The following is a 20,489-nucleotide window of genomic DNA, read 5'->3' as shown; positions in this document are numbered from 1 at the left end:
GCAATGAAAGGTGAAACGAATTTCATGGTATGTTTCACCAGTCTGTATGCACCTTAACAAAACGATATAGTAATAGTAATATTTTTAAGTACATAGTAAAATATCATAGTAATTCTTCAGTGTCCTATTGTTTTTATAAAATGCAATTTTCTACAGTTACACATGGCACATCACACACATGTATTAGAAAAATAGATATTTAAAGGCTTTGGCTTTTAAAAAAATTGGGATTTTAAAGCTGGATGTAAAACAACAGTGAGCTAATTTATACATTCTCTTTTGTTATTAAAACGAAGTAAAATTTTCGTAGTTAGAGTTTTAACACTCAAATCCATTTGGTTTACCTTTAAAACTGTGTGTCGAATAGAACCGATCGAAAAACTATCACTGGTCTGTGACAGGGCTAATAAATTATTTAAGAACCTGTTAGTGCTAAGGAAGGAATGTGTTGGAACTCATACAAAAACTTTTCAGTTTAGTGCTAAAACGAACTAGTTTGTTAGCGACGAGCTTTAAAATATCCGGTATAATTTGAAATTTTGAAGTAAAAAATCAAATGAAGCATATAAAAATGTGAAAAAAAGTGTGTGTACTTATGTATGCACGCAAGAAGTTATACTTCTTTGGCCTAACGAAGCAAAAATCATTAAAATGATTTATTCCTCTTGCTATTCTGCGTAATACAAATTACGTAACGTAAAGAACAGTTTTGTAAAAATCTTGCAAAGATGGCTTCGACAATTAATTATTAAATAATGAATACGGCTGTAACCCTTTGCCAGTCCTAATAATGGACAAAGAAATAAAAAAAAAACGAATGACGCAAACGTCAGAACATTTTAGGAACCATCTTCAACCTGTTATTTTTGTGTTACAGTGATGCGTGCGCATCTTAAAATTTTACTCTCATCATTTTTTCATAACGCGCCTAAAGAAGTATAACTTCAAAAGTTTGTCTATTCTTCTAAATTATAATGATGCGCACTTTTTGCAAATAAATTGTCTTCTTTCCCACTGTACTAGTTTTTAAAGCCGAATATATATTTACAGTTTACGTACAGGCTTTTATCACTGACATATAAGCTTATAAATTTATAAATTACATTACATTTTTAATTGAAAATAAACAACAATAATTTCGGTTATGACCTTATGGTCGTAACTATTATAATAGGCGGATTAGTTAATCCGAGCATACGCATTGTCAAATAAATCTGAATTACGTGTTCTTTGAACGTCTATCTCCCAGGGCCCAATTGTATAAAACTTGTTTTAACCATCCAAAGGTTTTATAAATTGATGACCTCACATTAAGTGCACATTTACTTGACACAGGCAATCTTAGCACTCGCACTTATAAACTAGTCTCATGTAATGTCCCGTTGAGATATAAGGGCGCCCTTACACGCACGATCACGACCGGTCGCACGACGTGTAGAACAGGATGTAGGCGGCGCTAGACTTGACTTCACTCGACGATATCTCCGTCACCAAGTGATCGTCATATTTGTACCACCTGAGAAAATAGCCCAATCTTGAGTCACTTATATCAAAGACTAAGTTGGAGTAATTTTGGTTCAGACTCATCGAAAAGTCGAAATCATCCTTCACTTCTACTGAAAATATAAATTTCTAAAAATTACATGCGAAAATGACATGTATTTAAAAATGCTTAGTGCGATTGATTAGTGTAATTTTATTACAGCACCCTCAAGCATTAATAATAATTTCATTTCATACGAAAATAATAAACATTTTAAAAAAAGAAATTGGTTACAGAGTTCTGATTTGGTTTATATTAAAAATTAAGAAAATTTACAAAACTAGGCTAACATAACTATTAATGTCTTTTGAGATATAAAAGATAAGTTTATGAAAATGCTTTTCTAAGACAAGAACAAGTGGTCGACAGACATTTAAGAGAAGTGAAATCTGGAATATAATTGAATAATTTATAGCAATTTTTAGTGGAAATTAAACAAATTGAAATTGAGGGTAGTTTTACATTTATGAAGCGTGAATAACTAATCTTTTATTATAAACTAGCTGACCCGGCAAACGTTGTTTTGCCATATAAAGTATAATTCACGCGATAGTTTTATAAGTAATAAAATATTGCCTATATTATAGCCTGTACATCATTTTGTTCTATTGTCAATAGTTTTTGCAGCGCACGCAAAAATAGGTTTTCGATTTTACACCTTGTGTTACAAAATAGCAATTTTATTACGGATCCCTAATTTTGAAAAAAAAACATAGCCTATATATAGCCTTCCTCGATAAATGGACTACCCAACTCTGAAATAATCATTCAAATCGGACCAGTAGTACCAGAGATTAGCGCGTTCAAACAAACAAACAAACACTGCAGCTTTATATATTAGTATAGATAAAAAGTTGAAACACATAGTTGAAAAATAAAAAGATTCTACAGTGGCATAGGTATTAGTCATGTCCAACGACAACTTATGATGCTGAGTGCAGTTTTGGTCTAAACATAATTTTGGTCCTCCGAGCCGAATATGAATCTCAGAACGCCTAAAATTTCCACTCCAATTAATATGATTTAATGAAGGAACTACACTATATACGGATACAGCTGACAAAACTGGGATGAAACTATCCCAAAGGATATATATTTGAATCAAAAAATGAGATGACACCCACTACACCACCACATCGTTTCGTAGCCGTCTAACATAGTCGAGACTCGCGTGCGGTGTCCAGATTCAAACACCAATTGTTGATATTGGTGTTTGAATCGCTGATTATACGTTTTAGTGAGCAATGTTGTCCACGTCAGTAGAATTTCCGTGTCTATGCGTTCATAACACGGTCATGCTATGTCACGTTGTAGTGGGCTGATTCCTTTGTGAACTCGTCATGAGCCAGCAATATACAAATGATTTGAACTTTCTTTAGTGTTGATTCCGCCAATATTTGTCTTTAAACAATTCGACACGTGTTTCGCCTCTACACGAGGCATCCTCAGTTGTCTCGCCAAAATCTCGCACGAGACTGAATCAAATGAGCCGGAAGCCGCTCTTTTATACCCTCGTCCCATAAAATAACGCGCTGTGATTGGTCGGCTGTTATGACGTATTACCCCCGGAAGAGATACGTAACAAAGGTGAAGGGACTAAATTTGTTTGTTCATTCAACAATGTCAACATGTTATTTTTGTATTTTATTATTTTTAATTTCTCTCACACATTTAAGCGAAATCTTTTTATACGTTATTAAAAAACTTTTTAAAATTATTATTGTTCCCGAGTGAGTGACCGGTATCAATTGAATGTTTCGCGAAGTGTGATTTTTCGTGATGATCATTACTAAATGCGGCAATATGTTCCTTTTATCTATTTTCGACCTGTTTGATCTATATAGCCAGCAAAACAACATTATTCCGAAGTTCTTAAAGATAAACTAACAACTGTACTACATTGTTAAATAAATTACTAAAAAGGAAGTATAGTATTATAAAAGATAAAATACTTACTTTCTATAAAGACTACTCTTACAATACGCAGTGTAATGCCCACCCTCCATAGAGCCGTAGTGATTGGAAACGGCATACAAATCGTATATAGGGTTGCCCGTACAGTTGAGCGAGTATTGTCTCATGTCAAGGTTCTCGAGTGGGAAGTCGATATATGTCTGTTTCTTCCTATACGCATTACACGAGTACTCCTTTGGGTCGACGTAGAAACGCTTGAAATGTATCACCAAAACTGGGGGTAGGCGTGAAATATCTAATTTCTTCACTGCGTCACGTTTTTCCTTGCAATTTGGACAGTTCCAGCCTGGGATTGTTTCACCGTTTAAGTACAGCTTTAGACAATCCTGAAATAAACAGACTTATTTTTAAGGATTACACGACAATAATAAAAAATTACGAGAGATGTTGAATCTCTAATTTCCGACACGTTTTTTAAGAGCAAGAATGAAAAGAGATTGGTTTTTGTAATACTGCTTAAAAGTAGAAATCATTTATTTATCTTATCTTTGAATACATTTTAGGTAAATGTAGCAAATGATATAATAATGACATGAAAAAAAAAACTTCATTTAAAAGAACCGACTTCAAAAACTCTAAAGTATAGAATAAATTAATAGAGATTTAATTTAATGCATCTCATGCAAATCTTATACCTTTAATCACGGACGAGTAAAAAATAAGGACTCCGTGTCACCTTACATAACAGTGAGGCTCCAAAACAAGCCGGTACACGTGTAAATACATAGCCCCACACTTACACTAATACAAGCCGATAGGCCGCCATTACGAGATTTGCCATCGTCTGAGTCTGTGAGTTTGCGTCGCAATAAAATATTTTACAAATGCCGTTGTGCGTTGTGAAAAAGTGTAAAAACAATAATATAAAAGTATTTGTGGATATATGATTATTTAAGGGAGAAAAAATTGTGTAACTGGTGTACCCCGTAACCGCACACACACTAGCATAAAGTGAAGCATCACTTGTTTATATCACGGCGCGGAGTCCTTCTTTTTTTACTAGTCCGTGATCTTTAATATTAATAAAATACTATTATTTGTATGTTACCCATTGATAAGGTTTAAATCTAATACCTCCTCCTTTTCGAAGTCGGTTAAAAAACGATGATTGCAACGAAAATGAATAACAACATTTTCAGTTTTACTGATTGGAATGATACGGCAGAAAATTGCCAGACATTTGTATACAAAATTTTATGATCAAAGAGAGAGTGACGAGACAAGCAAGGCGTTCACATTGCGATAAGTTATACGCCCTGCTTATTAGAATTCGCTATCGGTATAGTCGGGGGCTCTGTAAAATTTTACAATAAATTACCAAAAAGTATCAATTAATAAATTTAAAACTTTTATTAAACGGAGACTTATGTCGAAGGCTTATTACAATATTGAAGATTACGTAAAGGATATTACAATGTGCAATTGAATAGTTGTTATAATTATGGATTTTATGGTTGAGCCTTGTTTTGTTTTACTAGAGTGTATTATTTTTAACATAATATACATGTTTAAGCTTTTGTGTAATTAGCATAATGATTGACGTTGACGAACAATCTGTTGATTCTATGTCAATAAAATATTTTTGACTTTGACTATTTTTGTGTGCAATTCTAAACTTGCACCTGTGTAATACTAGTGTATTGCCAATGTAAATAAGGCCTAGTTCGTACTAAGCGTTCAAACGTACACAAAGTGGGGTAAACATACACAGGAGAGCTTAGTCCGTACCTGCAGCAACCCCGGGTACACATTCTGACGCGATTTTGTCGTAATGGGGACGAGAACTTTCAATTTGAAAAGCAGATTGAGAACACGTTCCTTCGATATTTGATAAATAATAAATAATGAAGACTCTATGATTTTCACCGGTTCTTATGGAATACTAGTATAATGAAGAATGTTCACTCATTTTGATTTGTAGCTTTTCGTATTCTTTATAGAAAATAAAAAAATCGTGTGTAAAAATTTCGATACTTCAATTACTTTCCGAGATATGGAATTGTAAACATATGGAGTGTCGACCGGCCTGTGCTGTGATGTAATAAGTTAACACTCACGCAGTATTTTGCGCACTCCGGTATGGCACTAGGAGATTTCGCAAATATTGTTTCAAATGTTTAATCTAAATATGTTAATCATGTGGTGTACAGAAATGTTAAGGCAAAACCACTAAATATGCCTCGGATAAGGTATTTTTTGTGGTTCCAATAGATATTCAATTGATAACAGTTATTATATTCATGTACGTCTTCATTCTTCCAGGTTTCAAAGTCCACATATGCAGTACAAATTAAGCTTTCACTTTTTCAAAATAATCTAGTTCTGAGCGGGCGTTGACCTGTAACGTCACACAGCGGCTGCGCGTCCGCGATTTTTAGATGTGTGTAAAATCTAAACTAATTGGTATTTTGAAATGAAACAACCACCAGTGTATTTATATACATCTGGACTTTTTTGTTAACAAAGTATCGAGAGGACTTAATTACACTAGAACGAATGTGAAACGATACTGTCCTTTTAATGGAATATCTACAACATTCAACGATATCGACGATCATGACATGGAAATTTTTCACGACACGTTTAGGTCACATAGAAAAAAATTTTTAGAAAAAATCACGACCACGGTAGATAATAGTTTGTATTAGATTGTTAACCACTTAATAATTCTTACTTTTATTTTTGTAATTTCACACTTATCATGTAATAATTATTGACAATGCATATTTTCTAGAATTAAGGTTTAAGTTACTTAATTTTTTTCGTATTTAAATTTTTTAATGTAGCAAATTAGAATAACCAGCCTAGAATTAGTATGTAGTAGTATGATTAACATTCTTCATTATCGAAATAACGATTTGCGTGTAAACGTGTGTAAATATATCTCAAAGTAAGTAAAGATACTAGTGAAAATAATGAAAAAAAAAAGTCACTAATTATTTAGTCACGATTATGATCCCATTATGCAAAAGTACGCGTACTCAACATACCTACTCACAGAGCACGTAAGTTGGAACGAGTTTGGTAATACCCACATCTAGCGCGCAGCGGCCGGCGTGCGGAGGCAGTTCCAGCGACAGGTTGGAGAACGAGTCGTAGGTGGCGCTGTGTGTGCCGCAGACCGTGCACCGCACCGTGGACTTGATCTGTCCGTAGAACAACCGCAGTATCAGGCTCTCCTTGGACTTCGTATACTCGTGCCACGCACGCTCCGAAGGCTCAAAGTTTTCCTGGAAAAATACAATTAAATAAACCACTTTTTTTCCCCACTCTCTTCCACGTACTACAAAGCTGTGGAATGAACTTCCTAGTGCGGTTTTTCTGGGACGATGTGAAATGGGTATCTTCAAAAAAAAATCGCGTACACCTTCCTTAAAGGCCAGCAACGCTCCTGTGATTCCTCTGATGTTGCAAGAGAATGTGGGCGGCGGTGATCACTTAACACCAGGTGACCCGTACGCTCGTTTGTTCTCCTATTCCATAAAAAAATCCATACCGACCTATCTACTATCTAAATGTTGTAAGTTTTTTTAAGTGTAAATTCCGCTAAGGTTCCGTATTCTTACTATCCGGATTTCCGCAAAATAACGCCTAATTCAATAAATTGACTTATCTGTGATGGTTCGGTGACAGGATAATTAACAAAAATACTTATTAAGTTTGACACCGTGTAATGCGTAAAGCAGTGGCCTTTACGATAGAATGAAGAGTATATAAAATTTTATTTTTGTAATATAATTTTTAGTTTTGCTTACTATAGACTATACAGATAGATGCCTGACATTATCTAATGTTACTATGACACAATGTTTTCAGGGTTGCCTCCCTTCCAGTGGACAGTGAATCACATTTTATTAAAAATAAGGCATATTGTTTTGAATGGGCGGTAGTTTTTTCTAATGTATTGTTTTATGCAATAGAAATTGATATAGAAAAATTGAAAGTGACTGAACTTTGACTTTTGTTAAACTGTCTTTAAAACAAAAACGTTGAATGCCTTATAATTTTATTATACGTCTTTACATCGATATACTAATATTACTAACCTAACTATTTAATTTTAATTTAATTCTACCAATTAATCAACAGTTAATGATTTTTTAAATACTTGTCCAATCTTTGGTAACTAACGTTAAACTCTCACCTGTCACAAGCAGTAACTGCTAACACGAACTAAAGATTAGATAGTGTTTTGAATAACGTGTCGTTAAATTTCATAAAATGTTTTATGGTCCAATAATGGCTTCCAACAAGATGTATCCATCTATAAATAGACAAAGACATTTATGCTTACCTTGAGGGGCGGTTTCATTGTGAACTGCAGATCCAGGTGTAGCCAGTCCATCAGAATGGTGAGGAATTCGTGGGAGTCCTGCTGTTCACAGCCTCGGAACGTGCGCTGATGTTTACCAACTTCACTCTAGAACAGAAGTTTTGTTTTTTTTTTCAAACTATAACTTTTATTTTTAACACCCTCCACCAAGGCGCTCCATAGTTTGGTAGAAGGTGCATGGTAGAAAGATTTGTTTATGGAAAGGGATGACAAACAAGCCTACGGGTCACCTGGTGTTAAGTGATCACCATTCCCCGCACCGCACCAGAGAAATCTCTTTGCCGGCCTTCAACGAAGTCCCGGGAACATCGCACAAGGACGCTCATTCCACAGCTTTGTAGAACGTGGAAGAAAGTTCATTTAAAACCGCACTGTGGAAGACCGCCACACATCCAGATGGTGGGGATAATATCCTAATTATTAATGACGTGTCCTTCGCAGGACGCTTTCGAATTCCAACTTCGCAGTTGGAATTCGAAAGCGCTCTTCTACAACACCTCCCTGAAAGCCTCGCCCAGTATTAGAATACTGGGTCTTGAAATCTTGAGCGATTTCCAATTCCGCGCTCATCTGGAGGATAAAGCCAAATTGGCTTCCTTCTCAAGAGAGGACTCGATAGAAGACACAAGTTTCTCCCGGCACTTTTCGACGATTTCCTGAGAGAGACCGGCCCAAAGTTTGTCGAAAATCCCAATGCGGAGAAGCCCATACATCCTAAAAGTGACGATATTATTTGAGCTAGTGGAATTCGGCGGCAGGAATCAGGTCAAACAGATCGCCGGATCACTTTCTGTTAAAAATGTGGTAGAACACACAATGAAGTGCGTCTCTCGCTACTCACCCGCAAATCCTTGGGGGCTATAAACCGGTACTGTCCTGACCACAGCGCCCGGATAACCGCTGCCAGTTCCTCCGCAATGGCACCCCTAGTGCTGTGAGATCTGTACAATGACGTTTAGTTATCATTCAAAGGAATTGTTGAAAACATTGATCGAGAGGGATATTAAGTTAATCCTTATAATAAAAAAAAACGAAATTTTTAAATGTTTAAGCTAAATACATATTACCATTTACTACTACTTGGAGTTGAGCTTTAATGAGAATAAGTTGCAAGAAACTCATTGCATCTCTTTAAAGCTCCATCAAGGCAGAAATTCACAGCAATTTCTGTAGTTTTTTGTTCTTAATCAGTTCCTAAAACGGCGAATTTGTTGCATTTGCAAAAATCGCGAATTCTGATAGTTTGATATAAAGCTAGCATAGAAACGGTGACTATCTAGTCGGGCGACTAGATAAGCCAAAATTTGTTACTGAAGAGGAGTATAATCAAGAAAAGGGTGATTTTTCTGGAGATATACACGTTTACTTTACCTATTAATGTGTTCCAAGTACTGTTCATTGCAGAAGTAGGTTACAAGGATGGCTGTGTTGTTGAGACACTGTATTATCGAGTTCATGTAGCATGTGTTGCCCAGGTTCTTCAGACCGGTTAGCCCTTGCCCCTGGGAGAATTCAAACTATTAGCAAATAATATATAATAGTATAAGATTACAAATGATATTGCATATAACTAAGTCTATTGAAATTTAATTACACTTCTACTACAAAATGTATTCATAGAAACTGCCAGTGCTGTATTTGTCATCGATCCTGGTGTGTCCGGATTATACAAAAGTTAAAACCTGTTAAATTTGCACAATTATTATGAAATTTTAATGGGTTTTGATATAAAAAAAACGGTCGGAAACGTTATGAAGATATTATTATTTCTGTACCGCTAAAATATGAGCGTACAGCAGGGATGGATGCGAAATTCTATTCACTTATTGGTAGATGGTAGTATTGCGAGACTAAAACCCTCACCTGTTGCTCATTCGTCCTGCGTCTCCGGATTATGTCACTCCTCGGCTCACATCATATCACAAAGACAATCAGGTTCTTGAAGATACTTATACTACATACCTTTGGCCAGCGCGCGTCGGCTATGTTGTAATTTGGTGCGGGTGGCAGCTGTCATTCAAGCACATGGATACCATAATTTGCTAGCATATAGGCAGGGTTATATCTACAGGGTTGTTGGTAATTCGATGTATTCCCGTTAGATGATTAGGGGTGACTATTTGTGTTAATATTGCATTTGCATCATGCAAAAGTGAACAACTTTTGAGTTATCAGGTTTTCAGAATAGTAAAATTCCAAATTAATTAGTAGTCAAATTATCATTTACGCCCATGCCCACTATACCTTATTTATACACTAGTTATAACTTATAACCCGCGACTTAGTCCGCATTTCCATACAAGTATATACAAAACAATCTTAATATGTCTCTCATCGTAAGAAACGATTTCTATCCACCGTCTTTTCATTTTTCGGGTTAATATATAGGCTCTGTCACTCACATGTGAGGTGGTTTCCTAAATTGGTAGCAAAATTTTCAAAATCGGTTCAGTAGATCCAGAGATTACTCCCTACAACCTCACAAGCTTTACCTCTTTATAGATAATATTAAGAACTTATAGATGAAATTTGTCAAACAGACATTAACGAGCGTTAAAAAACATAATTCTTCTTTATTAAAGCTAGCCACAGCTATAAGTCGTGCTATTGCATAAAATAATAATTCAGTAGGTCCCTACAGCAGAATTCAAATACGTGTATAGAACTTCCGTAACCCATGTGATTACTTACTTAAGTGCGACCTTGGCCTTTGGCAATATAAACTGATTTGCGCCTACGAACGGTATATTATCGTAGCTATGCGGCTAATGCAATTTAAGTAATATTTCTTAAACATAATTGCAAGATAAGGAAAGTTGTAAAAAATCTACATGCGGAGCAGGCTGTCAATAGCGGTTAACGGCCGATTTCAATAACCTATCTACCCTTAGTTTAACTTACGGATACATTGCTGTCACCGTTTAATGACAAGATCTTATCTATCCATAGTTATGTCGAATCTATCTGTCAATAGGTTTTTGAAATGTAATTAAGCGTAAAAGGATAGATTTGTCTACGTCTAGTAAGTTAAACTAAGGATAGATAGGTTATTGAAAACGGCCGTAAAGCGATAGGGGTGTAATCTCCAGAGATGCGGATTCGGATTCTGCATTGGTTCCAATTAAATTTGTATAAATGTGTGTGTTATTGGTGATATGCATTAGCATATAAAAATTTATGGGTGCCTAGTAAGAAGTGTTACTGTTACTGATGGCTAAATTGTGTAAACATTATTTGAGGAGTGAATCTCTTGTTATCCGAAGCCTGTTGTCCTGACACGTAACAGTAATACAACAAGATTGTTGATTTATTTTATACTCACTCGTTTAAACAGCCAGATGATACTGTTCGCGTACTTCAAGCGTACCTTCACCATCAACACCATACTAACTTTGTTCTGTCCGCATTACTGGTTACAACGAAAGTTCATGATTGGATCCTAATTCTTGGACCTCCAAGAGATCCCTATATCTACAAACATTTTATAACTAATGTTGTATATTATGTTTATGTATAATAATTAGTTACAAATTCTGTCGGCGGCATCGTACTATACAATGACCGTGCTATGAACGTGTCAGTATCGTATCGTATCATCATCACGGACTAGTATACTGTGACAAACGTGCAAGATATTCCTTATAGTTGGTAATTTATACAGCCTATATAACAATGTAGTGTCGCTTAGGATTCTTGAAATACTTAGGCAGAGATTTTTAGTGCGTACTTAGAGTTTTCTCAGACTTCCCTTACGTAAAACTTAGCTGAGTGTGATAAAACGCAAACTTGACTTCTGCATTGGGCTGTCTAAGCTTAAGCTCAGCATTAATGCATCAGAAATTATGTTTCTTGTATGATTTCGAATGGCTGGTTGTTCAAATCTGATTGAGGTTCACGTCACGGTAAGCGAATTTACATCCTATTTAAAATAAAACTATTGGGATCTGAACTTGCATAAATTCCACGGTTTTGATCGATGAAAAAACGAGTCTTTTATGGATGAGGATGACAAACAAACGCTCAACTGTATTGCAACATCAGATAAATCACAGGAAAGTCGCTAGACTTTTTATTAAGTGTACTTGGTTTTATAAAGGTACCCTGTCGTAAACACCTAGAAACACCGCACATGGAAGTGCATTTACAGTTTGGTTGATTTATAGGAAAGTTCCATGAAAACGCCACTGTTTAGTACTCGAGGCCATAACTTCTCAATACAAAAAAATATTTTTTTGTCTGATACGTTCCTAGCAATGTCATGATAGAGTACGACGTCGTGGGCAGACTCTTTAATACATATCCCGAAAAGGAACTTACGTTAATTTGTTTAAAGGATTCAATAAAGCACAGTTCTGTATTTAGATAGCGGAAACACAAGAATCAAGAGTACAATGAGATATAACATGAAGACTGTCGAAATTATGCTCGCCAACATTTGGAACTATCATCTATATCAAAATATTTTAGTATTTATTTCAGTGTAAATTCAACTGTCAGTGGTTATTTATTCTTTTGTCTTCACGAGGTGAGCGGTGAAAACTATGATGTTCATTTATCTGCCATAATCGTTAGCGACACCGTTCGCTTCAAAAAGTAATGTTATAAATTTTATGTCTTCCTTCGAGGTTTTCGACCACAATTTATTATATTGTTTAGTTTACGAGGTGTTACTAATTTTAAATGAAAACTTTTAGTTATACAAACATACTAATGGCCTCGGTAATATAAGTACTACTTTTTTTTTAAGTTATTTTTTTTTGTTTTGCAATTGTATTACTGAGGACATGTTTTTTATATACACAAGACTAAATTTACTAGCTTTACCCTATATATATTATAATTAAGTATATATCTATGAGTATATCAGTTAGGCAAAGTTTCAACGCAATCGGATGAGGAATAGTCGGTATGGCAGCGCATTAACTACGAACAATCAACCAAAAAAATTAACATACAAATTAACGCGTTATTTTTATGAGTTACGACTTCACTACTTACTGATTTCATTTAAAAATTAGATTGTAAATATAATTATCAGATCCTATAGTATGATTTTTAACATGATAATCGAGCTAGTTGCTAATATTTTAGTAAATTTTCACAGAAATTGAAAAGCACAAATTTGATGACGCATCACATTACATCAAAATCAAAGTCGATTCTCACAAATTAATAATACACAGAATTAATTGTAAAAACCAGATTTAGAACAAAGATGACGATTTAATCTATGACCAACTTAAGTACATACATATTTGAACTTGAAACAATTTTAACCGATTATAATATTTAACAAGTCCAATAAGAATTATTTATTAAGTTAATCGCGTTGTATTGCGCGTAAGCATTAAATTGTTCGCGTCATGTTGTTAGCATGGTCGAGACGAGACTGGGCACGTGTCTTATCATATGGGCGAGCCCAGGGTAGGTTGGGGTGGCTACAGTGACCATGAATTCAAATACTTTTTAAATTTATAAAAAAAAGTATACCTAAAAGTACTAAGTAAAAAACTTCGTTTTTTGATGATAAAAATTTGCTAATGTGTTCTATCCATTTAAGTAAATTCGTAAAAATAAATTACATTTTATTTTTAAAAATAAGATTCTTAAACATGAAATGCAACTAAAAAGAGAGATACTATGTATCTATATAATAATATATTGTATACAAATCTTATTTTACCTACCAGAAAAAAAAATAGCAATGTAAAACTGTGTGTATATAAGTAATTAATTCTAACTAATAAATAAACGAAATGAAATTTAAGGCGAAGTTGCCGGCCGCATGTTTCTCAATAAAATATAACCTAATATATAAGAATGATGGTCACCCTAGCGAGGGGTAATAAAGCCTATAAGAAGCAAGGAGCCAGTAAAGAACGCAATTGAAACATGTCACGTTTGCAAGTCTGTATACACTTACAGACATGCACAGGACAGACTGACTATAATACAAATGATGTTCCCATTGCAGTAATGAACATATGGCATCTACCTAACGCCAATAATCACACTAATAAGGTTGATGAAACTTCACTGATTTACAGGCCTGCTGAAAATTGACTTTGGCATGATGATATGTTCAACAGTATGTTTAATGAGTTGACTGAATTCATAAACGTCGAACGAAGTTTTCGGTCGACTACGGGGTCTACGAATTTCAGAAATTTCCAGAACAAAAGCGGGCAAACCAATAACAGGTTGAGAGTTTCTTTGTAATATTTGCTCCGTATACGTTGATGTTGCGTGCCGTTTGCCGCGTTCCTGCCTCAGAAGCCAAAATTACAAAAAACTGACTTTGAAATTACATATCCAAACAAAAGTAGGTATATTTAAATTCAAAGAATTATTTAGCAAAATACGAGTATGGGAAACTATAGCAAGCATGAATTGTTTAGACTTAAGTCGGGTTCTTGTCCAAGCTAAACCAAATATTTGCAAAGCGTTCAGTGAAAACGAGGGTGTTTTTGTGAGTTATGTAAATATGTATTCGTATGTAATTGTTATAGAAGAGAAGGAGAAATATTCTTGTGGGTCGCAAGCAACATAAACTTTAACTAACGAATGTTATGGATATTATCAGAAAGTGATATTTTATAAAAAAAAAATGATGATGCGGAAATCCATAATTATCCAAATGTTTTGGAGTTTTCTTTAGTCAGTCTCGTGCAAGAGTTTGGCGAGTCAACATCTTCTGAGAATGCCTCGTGTAGAGGCGAAACACGAAGACGAATGTTGGCGGAATTAACACTAAAGAAACCTCAAAACATTTGGATGATTAATATTTTATATTGAACATCCTAATTATAAATTTATTTTATAATTTTTAGTTTCCTGCTGTTTTTTGTTTCATATGTTTGCAGATGGAGTAGCAATTGTACTACCGAAAAACATCAACAACTGCGTAATGGGATATAAGTCCTATAGCGACAGAATCATATCGATTAAAATAAGATCTAATCCGGTGAATCTAAACATCATACAAGTATATGCACCTACTTGTGCGGCAGAGGATGACGAGGTCGAAAATTTCTACCGCACCTTAGAAATCGCGATCAATGAGACTTCTAATAGGGAATTACTGATGGTGTCAGGTGACTTCAACGCAAAAATCGGAGCAACGACAACGGATAATGAATTGCGAGAGGTTATAGGAAGATATGGCCTTGGTCAACGAAATGAGCGTGGCACAAGGTTTATACAATTCGCGGCAGATAATGGTCTTACCATTACGAACAGTATGTTTAAACACCATCACAGAAGACTCTACACGTGGATTTCACCAGACGGGCATTACCGAAATCAAATCGACTATATACTGATCAGGTCAAGATGGAAATCATCCGTTAAAAACACCGTTATTAGGCCGGGCGCAGATTGTGGTACAGATCACCAGTTGCTGGAGGCAGAAGTTAAGGTAAAACTAAAGGCCGCGAGATCCACTGAGAAACGCGCTCGTATAAGTGTTGTGGACTGCGAAAAATTTTCCAAAAGTGTAGAGGAACAGAAACACAACTGGGTAAACCAGAAACCTGATCAGTGTACAGTAGATGAGGTCTGGTCTCAAGCCAAATCGATTATAATAGATTCCGCAAAATCTGCTGACCGAACGAAGGACGTGACGACAAAACGCCAACGTTGGATGACGGACGAGACTCTCGCGCTTGTCGAAAAAAGACGTTTTTTAAAAGTTACTGGGGCTGACATTACGCAGCAGAACCGTCTAAGTTGCCGAATTCAAGCGGCTTGTCGTCGTGATAAAAATAGGTTTCTTCAAAATATATGTACCGAAATACAAATCCATGGCGAAAAGCATGAAACCAAAGACCTTCACAAGAAGATTCGTGAAATTACAAAAAAGTTCAGTTCTAAAACATGGACCATCGAAAACTCGGAGGGAAAGGTTGTGACTGAACTGGAAAATACTCTGAAAGTCTGGAAGAATTACTGCCAGTCGCTCTTCTTTGACCCTGATTCGCGCAGCTATATCTCCACTGAACCGGAAGATCAGGACTTGGAACCTCTTATTCTTAGAGAAGAAGTTAAAGCTGCAATCAACCATCTAAAAGGAGGGAAGGCAGTTGGAAATGACTGTATTCCAATAGAGACAATCAGATGTTGCGGAGATTTCGGAGTAGATATGTTTCACACCATATGTAACAAAATTTGGGTGAGCGGAATGTGGCCGAAGGAATGGACCCACTCTGTTTTCATACCATTACACAAAAAGGGGTCTACAACGAAATGCAATAACTATCGTCTTATAGCGCTCATACCACATGCCAGCAAAATTTTACTCCATATAGTAAACGAAAGACTGAAGGCTTATATTCTGAAGGAAATAGCACCAGAGCAGGCCGGTTTCGTAATGGGCAAAGGTACACGAGAACAGATCCTAATTGTGAGACAAATAATAGAGAAAGCAAAGGAATTCAACAGACCGACTTTCATATGCTTCGTTGATTTCCAAAAGGCATTTGATTCTGTTAAATGGCCACAACTATGGAAGATCCTCATAGAGATGGGAGTGCCCAAGCATTTGGTGCAAATCCTCAGAGCCCTTTATGAACATGGTTCCGCTTCAGTCAAGGTGGATAATGTCACGTCCGACCCACTTCATCCCTCTGCAGGAGTCAGGCAGGGCTGCATTTTGTCGCCTCTTCTGTTCAATATTTATACGGAGCACATTATGAGGATAGCTCTAGAAGATTGGACAGATGGCATACCAATTGGCGGCAAAAACATATCCAATCTCCGATATGCCGACGACACCACGTTAATAGCGACAAGTAAGGAAAACATTGCTGAATTATTACATCGTATCGAGCATACCAGCCTCCAGTATGGCCTTAAAATAAACCGGCAGAAAACAAAAATGATGATTGTCGATCGAAGTCAAAACAATGCACCAGATATAGTCGAGATTGCTAATTGCGAGGTTGTACAGTCATACATATACTTAGGATCACTGGTCGCTAATACTGGTGGCTCGGAAGACGAAATTAGAAGGCGAATGGCTATTACCAGATCTGCAATGCAGAAGTTGACGAGGATATGGCGGGACAGGAATATCACCAAAGCTACTAAAGTTCAGTTAGTAAGATCTCTAGTGTTTCCCATACTACTATATGGTGCCGAAACATGGACAGTCAAAGAACGAGAGAGACAAAGGATTGACGCACTAGAAATGTGGTGTTGGAGACGAATGCTACGAGTATCTTGGACACAACGCCGCACAAACGTCTCGATACTTGAAGAGCTCAAGGTGAAAGAAAGGCTTTCATCTATAGTCAGAGCCCGTATCCTCAGATACTTCGGACATATCACGCGACGTGGAGAGCATGCCATAGAGAGACTTGTTGTTCAGGGAAGGGTCAACGGCAGTAGGTCAAGAGGACGCTCCCCTATGCGCTGGACAGACCAGATCAAAGCCTTAACCAATACTCCCCTCAACACATGTGCCAGAGAAGCAATAGCCAGGGATAACTGGCGTAGAATCGTTCGTCGTTTGACGTGACCACGACTGCTCTGTCAAGAGTAATCCGACGAAGAAGAAGTTTGCAGATGGCAACTTCTCCATCTATTCAAGATTGTGCACAGAATACCGAACCGAGGTCAACCATGAGGAATTAAGGAAGCTCTAAATTTCCAAAATTAGGAAAATATTTGAAAAAAAAAAAAAAACAATCAATCAAACTCGACGGTTCTTTGCAACATTTTATTGTCAATAAAAGAATTACACATACTACAGAGTAACCAATAACAATTTAGTACTGTATTCTATCTTTGACCTAATCTTCAAATAAATATATATCTAAATTGAAACGCAAGTGATAGATCGTTTTCCATAATATTATAATTGTTGTAGAGCGTACGGCGGCGACCATCAAGATAACGGTCTCGGGTCCACGCCTTGACCTTTGTATCGTGAAGGGCGCCACAACACGGTACATTTATTTATATCCGAAATATTTTTTTCAACTCGAATGAATTTAGATGGACACGGTAAAGCTAGAGTTAGATATTTTGAAAAGTTTTTATTTAACATGCTATCTTTTATGATTGCTATAATCTCGCACACTATAGCCACTAGTGAAACACATTCTCATATAATTCAGTTTTTTTTTTGCATTGTTGTGTTTTGCGATTTGAAGTTATACTTCTTTAGGTGCGTTATGAAAAAATTATGAGAGCGAAATTTTAAGATGCGCGCGCATCACTGTAATACAGAAGGAATATGGTGAAGTTGTTTCCTAAAATTTTTCTAACGTTTGCGACATTCGTTTTTTTTTTGGCAACAGGCAAAGGGTTGAAGTCCATTCAGCCGTATTCGTTATTTAACAATTAATTGTCAAAGCCATATTTTCAAGATTTTTATAATATTATTCTTTCTACAAACGCAGAATAGCAGGAGCAATAAATAATTTTAAAGATTTTTGCTTTGTTTATTTAAAAATTTATTTAAAACATCACAAAATCCACAGACGCCAGTTACGCCAAAGAAGTATAACTTCTTGCGTGCATACATACACACACACATACAAATACACAAATACTTTTTTTACACGTCGATTCAGTTGCAATCAATTATCAGAAAAAAATCAATTTTCAAAAAACCATCAAGAGTGTATTGACCATTCGAATTTAGAACCTCTACCTACGTATACTCAAAATTGTTATTTTTGAAGCGAAAATTTATTTAGTGCGTTACGAATGAGATTAACATGTTTCGCTCAGCTGTTCGACTCACAAAACGATAGAATTCCAGAAGATTGTCTCGAGTAGAGGCGACACATTTATAGAAGTGATTTTGTGAAATATTTGCGGAATTAGCACTTTATGTTCGATTTTAAAAATCAATCGATATCCGCAAAACACCTAATTCTATTTATATATATAAATTATATATATTAATATATAATATGATATTTATACACACATATAATAATATACTTTACGCATATCGTATTATTAAACTCATCTGAATGAAGATTTTAATTCTGTCGTGTGATCTATAGCACACAAATACATTAAGTCTAACAACGATACAATCAAATAACAAGGAAGTTTATATATTTATCGAACCACCCTCCACTTAAGTCAATAACAACTTGTGCGAGGCTAGACGAAAGCTCTGTCGTGATCAAGTGTCTAAACCGAAGAAAAGCATTCTTTTTTTGAGTATTTTACGTCTACTTTGATGATACCAAGGCCGTTATCATAAGATCGTTTAGGTCAGGCTTCTAAATTAGGAACTATTAATCTCATTAATTTTATCTTGATTATAAGTTATGACATGATGGGATATTTTTTTTTATGGAAAAGGAGGACAAACGAGCGTATGGGTCACCTGGTGTGAAGTGATCACCGCTGCCCACATTTTCAGGCAACAGCAGAGGAATCACAGGAGCGTTGCCGCCCTTTAAGGAAGGTGCATGCGCTTTTTTTGAAGGCACCCATGTCGCATCGTCCCCGAAACACCGCGAAAGGAAGCTCATTCCACAGCTTTGTAGTACGTGGAAGAAAATTCCTTGAAAACCGCAAGTGCGAAGGTGGAATTCAGCGGCAGGAATCAGGTGAAACAGGAACACTCCCCGTGATAAATGCGGTAGAAGACACAATGAAGCGACGTCTCTACGCAACGCGAAGTGATCCAGCCGTTCACAGAGCACTGGGTCTCCGGTAAAGATTAGGATATGCTTCGGTTCGATATATAATCTTGTTTTAAACGGATACTACGAATTACTTGAGGGAAATTTTAACAAAATAGCGAAACGTTTACATAAGTACTGTATATTTTTTAATAAATATTATAATAGTTATATAATCACTAATCTAATAACAGTATAATCAAGTTGTTACAAAGCGTCGAGTGTAAATACTTAACATCAGACCCCTATAGCGCAGTGGTTAGTGACCCTGCCTACTGAGCTAGAGGTCCCGGATTCGAATCCCGGTAGGTGCAAACATGATTAATATGAATGTTTGTTTCTGAGTCATGTCATATGTATTTATGTATGTTTAAGTAAGTATATTGTATTAAATATATCGTAGTCTTGTACCACTTGTTCTACCCATAGTACCGGCTATGCCTAGTTTGGGGCAAGATAATTTGTCTAAAAATGTGTCAATATTTAGAAAAAAAAATTTGAAACCGCCCATTAAATGATTATGAATGTTTGTTTCTGAGTCATTGATGTTTATATGTATTTATGTATATTTAAGTAAGTATATTGTATTAAATATATCTTTGTCTTCTACCACTTGTTCTACCCGTAGTACCGGCTATGCCTAGTTTGGGGCAAGATAACTTGTGTAATAGTGTGTCAATATTTAGCAAAAAAAAATTAGAAACCGCCCATTAAAGTGTTAAAGCATGAAATATGGCATAAAATAGTTCATATTCAATAACATGGTTAGTCATGTTTTCACATACTGAATGTGAAATGGCAAAGTGAATATCGTTTAAGATTATCATGATAATTGTTGTGTACATCTACACTTAGGACTATTAACGCGCTAATCGCCGACATGTGAAATTGGCTTCAACAATAGTGCTGGGTTCCATAATATAACTTCTATAGTCTTTCATATGTTTTATCGGTAGATGCAATCATTTATATTATGATCGATATGGAT

At 35.8% G+C, this 20,489-nt stretch overlaps 1 protein-coding gene across 2 annotated transcripts in view; it reads right to left on the bottom strand.

The window, feature by feature from the left end:
- Positions 1 to 694: 694 nt before the first annotated feature.
- The window catches only part of LOC126975440 (ubiquitin carboxyl-terminal hydrolase 8), a 48,733-nt gene continuing 28,938 nt past the window's right edge, over positions 695 to 20,489 (bottom strand). For both annotated transcript variants that reach the window (XM_050823330.1, XM_050823331.1), the window contains exons 14-19: positions 9,222 to 9,352; positions 8,692 to 8,791; positions 7,812 to 7,937; positions 6,553 to 6,747; positions 3,500 to 3,843; positions 695 to 1,516 (exon numbers count right to left, since the gene is read on the bottom strand). In XM_050823330.1, coding sequence (XP_050679287.1) covers positions 1,414 to 1,516; positions 3,500 to 3,843; positions 6,553 to 6,747; positions 7,812 to 7,937; positions 8,692 to 8,791; positions 9,222 to 9,352 — 999 coding nt within the window. In that variant the 3' untranslated portion in view covers positions 695 to 1,413. The remainder of the gene's footprint in view (positions 1,517 to 3,499; positions 3,844 to 6,552; positions 6,748 to 7,811; positions 7,938 to 8,691; positions 8,792 to 9,221; positions 9,353 to 20,489) is intronic.

Source organism: Leptidea sinapis, chromosome 36 (assembly GCF_905404315.1).
Source record: "Leptidea sinapis chromosome 36, ilLepSina1.1, whole genome shotgun sequence".
NCBI lineage: Eukaryota > Metazoa > Arthropoda > Insecta > Lepidoptera > Pieridae > Leptidea > Leptidea sinapis.
This window is presented reverse-complemented; position numbering and strand designations above follow the sequence as displayed.